This window comes from Gavialis gangeticus, unplaced genomic scaffold (assembly GCF_001723915.1).
Source record: "Gavialis gangeticus isolate Ggan-Ray unplaced genomic scaffold, GavGan_comp1, whole genome shotgun sequence".
In the NCBI taxonomy this organism is placed as follows: domain Eukaryota; kingdom Metazoa; phylum Chordata; order Crocodylia; family Gavialidae; genus Gavialis; species Gavialis gangeticus.
In genome coordinates, this window is record NW_017729024.1 from 23,276,501 (window position 1) to 23,280,010 (window position 3,510).

The 3,510-nt window shown below is 48.3% G+C and overlaps 1 protein-coding gene across 1 annotated transcript in view; it reads left to right on the plus strand.

Annotated features, from left to right (window-relative positions):
• Positions 1 to 3,510, plus strand: part of MARVELD2 (MARVEL domain containing 2) — a gene marked incomplete at its 5' end in the record, with an annotated part of 22,452 nt that overhangs the window by 7,995 nt on the left and 10,947 nt on the right. The window contains one exon of the mRNA XM_019518188.1: positions 2,799 to 2,831. Within this exon, the coding sequence (XP_019373733.1) occupies positions 2,799 to 2,831 (33 nt within the window). The remainder of the gene's footprint in view (positions 1 to 2,798; positions 2,832 to 3,510) is intronic.

Here is a 3,510-nt window from a genome sequence, read left to right on the forward strand (position 1 = left end):
GGTTTAGATTAGACATCCGCAAGAACTACTTCACAGTTAGGGCGGCTAGAAGCTGGAACCAACTTCCATGGGAAGTGGTGCTGGCTCCTACCCTGGGAGTCTTTAAGAAGAGGCTTGATGCCTACCTAGCTGGACTCATTTGAGTCCAGTTTTTCTCCTGCCCAGGCGGGGGGTTGGACTTGAAGATCTACAAGGTCCCTTCCGACCCTACTTCTATGATTCTATGAACCCAGGGACAAGAAGTGGGATAGAGCCATGGGTGGTTTGTTCAGAGGGCATGGGGCAGGATGGGGGTGTACAGCAGCAGAAAGCCATTCCCAATCCTGCCTGACGCCAGCTGGACAAGCCACCTATGGCTCCATCCCACTTCCTGCCCTAGCCCTGGGTCCCATTTAGTGCCCTGGCTCAACAGTGCCCCCAGCCTCACTCCCTCCCTCACAGTGGGGACCTTGATCTGCCCTCCCATGCTCCTTCCCTCCCCCACACCTCTTCCCCTCCACAGACTTGCTTTCAGGGCACTGCTCTCCACACTGTCTGGCTGGATTCCTGTAAATCTGTTATCAGATCAGTATCGGCTGGTATGCGTGGTGAGTAATCAGCTATTGGTATCGGCCAAGAAAATCTTTATCCGTGCACCCCTATAATTACACAACTTATCTGTGAGAAGCCAAAGCTAAATTTAGTCAGTACAGTAAAATTTGCATTATCTGGCACCTTACAAGCTGGCATGCTCTATTAACTGGCATGCCAGCTTGCAAGGTAAAAGCAAAACCAGAAGCGCCCACCGTGGCACTTCCAGTTTTGCCAAGCCCCCACAGCCCGGGGCATAGCAGAATGCGCGGGGCCCGCTTCCCTGTCCCTCGGGGCCTGTGGGAGAGGCGGCAATGCGGCGGGAAGGGCGACAACACCCCGGATGCAGCAGCCTGAACAGGCAAAGACACCTGTTCGGTCTTCTCAGTTAACCGGCATATTTTGTTATCTGGCACCCCCCATTGCTCATGGGTGCTGGATAACAAAGCTTTTGTTATAGTTTTTTGTGTTTCTGATAATGGTTTTCTGATTTGTATAGTGAAAAAGGATTCCAGATTCTCAGTTCTAGATAAGATAACTTAGTTTGGCAATTGGTAAAATTGTAAGAATCCAATATTTGCATCTGAAGCAAATTTTACAGTGTGTTAGCTTTTAGGTTTAGGTCAGTTTTCAGGTCTGTTCTGCATTCCTACCTGCTGTTCTCCAGTAGCCCTCTGTTCCAGTTATTTGCTTGGAAATACCTTCAGAAATTTCTTATAGTGGGTCGTTAGGCTGACCTGAGAGATTCTTGGTGTTTATTTCTGAAAGCATGAAAGAGTTTGCTAGCATCCCTTTCAAACCAATGAGAAAGAGTTGCCCCCTCTTCCCTGCCCCAGTAATCTTAACAAAATAATATGGACAAAAATATATGAAGGTAATAGGTACTAAGGAGGCAATGGGAGTATTTAATCTAAAATTCACTGAATGGCTACAGTACTATTGTTTTTACTCTTTAATTATGTGATATTTTCAGGAGAGGTTTGAAGAAACTTAATGTTATAATTTCTACTGGGGCTTTCCAACTTATTTGACCCCATGGGCTGGATCTGGCATGTAGGGCTTCTCATGGACAAGCCCTACATGCCAGATCCAGCCTACCTCTGGCGGCAGGCCAGCAGCTTGTTGGCAAGGCTGCCAGAGCCATGACATTTGCATAGCTCCAGAACCATGGGGAGGGTGAATGCTGCCACCATTTCCTCCTCTTCCCTTTTCCTTGCTGTCCATTTGAGTTGCCAGTGGTGATTGAAGACCCCAAATATGGCAGTGAGCCAAGGGTTAGGATGTGAGTGGCAGCAGTGTTCAGCCTCAAGTGGAGCCCTGAGAAAATCACAGATTTCTTGTAGAAAATTCACAGCACATGCTCAGGTAAAGTATCATTTTTCACGGAATATTCATGGAACTACAATTGATCTTGGCAAATGGGTCCTGGTAGTTCCGTGAAAATGATACTTTACCAGCACACGTGCTGCCTGTGTGGCAGGCACTGTAAGTGGTTGGAGAAAATATTATTGGGGGGGAGCTGACCCCCACCTGACCCCTGCTCCTCCCTCCCATGGGACTGTTGCTGAACCAGCACATGCTGCAGCTGTAAGCCACGGCGGAGAAGCGGTTGTACACCGAGTGCCACCAGGCACTGCAGGATGGCAGCACTGCGGTGCTACTGCTGTCACCAGCTGCTGCAAAAAGTTTGGGGGGAATAAGCCCCGTTAGCCCTGGCCTTCAGCAAACCTATGGCAGGCACATCTCCTTTCCACCCCAACCGACAGTCCTCAAGCCCTGGCCCTCCCAATTCTCTTCCCCCACCTGTACTTACTTACACTTACTTTCATCTGGCTGCCTGGCTGAATTCTGGCCACACACTCAGCAGCCTCTTGGAGGCTGAGAGAGCCTGGGTTTCCCTTTACAGGCTGGAATGCTGCCCGCCTACAAAGGGAAACCTGTGCTTTTGTACGTTGTTCTGGCACAGGCTTGCAACCCTTAAAAATCATAGTGTGGAGCTAATTTCATGGTGTCCATGAAAAAGCTCCAGCGGTGGCACAGGTCACCACTTGGACAGCCCTGATATATATATTATTTATTTATAATAAAATATTAGTAGAGCTCATAAATGCTTGATTGTTATAAAGTTAAGTATTTATGCGTTAGTGTATTTGCAGACTGTCCATACACTTAACCTTTTATGTTGAACAAGAAACTCATTCTTATTTTCTTTCTCCTTTTTTTATTAGATGAAAACACAAACTGTATCACCAAAAAGGATGGTAAGAACCAAATTCATCTTTGTAGTTCTTTATTGATATTTCAAAATGCATAAATGTGGGAGTTTCATAGTAGTTAGGGGTTGGAAGGGACCTGAATAGATCATCTAGTCTAACCCCCTTGCCACTGGCTGGAGCACACACTGGGATCACATGACGCCAGACAGGTGTTTGTCCAACCTCTTTTTGAATTTACCCAAGGTAGGAGCGAGCGCCACTTCCCTAGGAAGTTGGTTCCAGATCCTAGCCACCTTAACAGTGAAATAGTGCCTCCTAATCTCTAACCTGAACCTATTCTCCAGCAGCTTCTGGCCATTGTTCCTTGTCACCCCTGGTGCTGCTGGGGGAATAGGACCCTTCCTATTTGCTGCTGATCTCCCCTAACGAGTTTGTAGGCAGCCACGAAGTGCCCCCTCAGACCTCCACTTGCTGAGGCTGAACAGGTTCAGGTCCCTCAGCCTCTCCTCATAGGGCCTGCCCTGTTGCCCTTCAACCAAGTGGGTGGCCCTCCTCTGAACTCTCTCAAGGCAGGCTTCCTTCTTAAAGTGTGGTGCCCAGAACTGGACCCAGTACTCCAACTGAGGCCAGATCAGTGTCGCGTAGAGGGGAAGTATCACCTCTCTGGATCGGCTTGAGATGCATCTTTGGATGCATGACAAGGTGCAGTTGGCTTTGCTGGCTG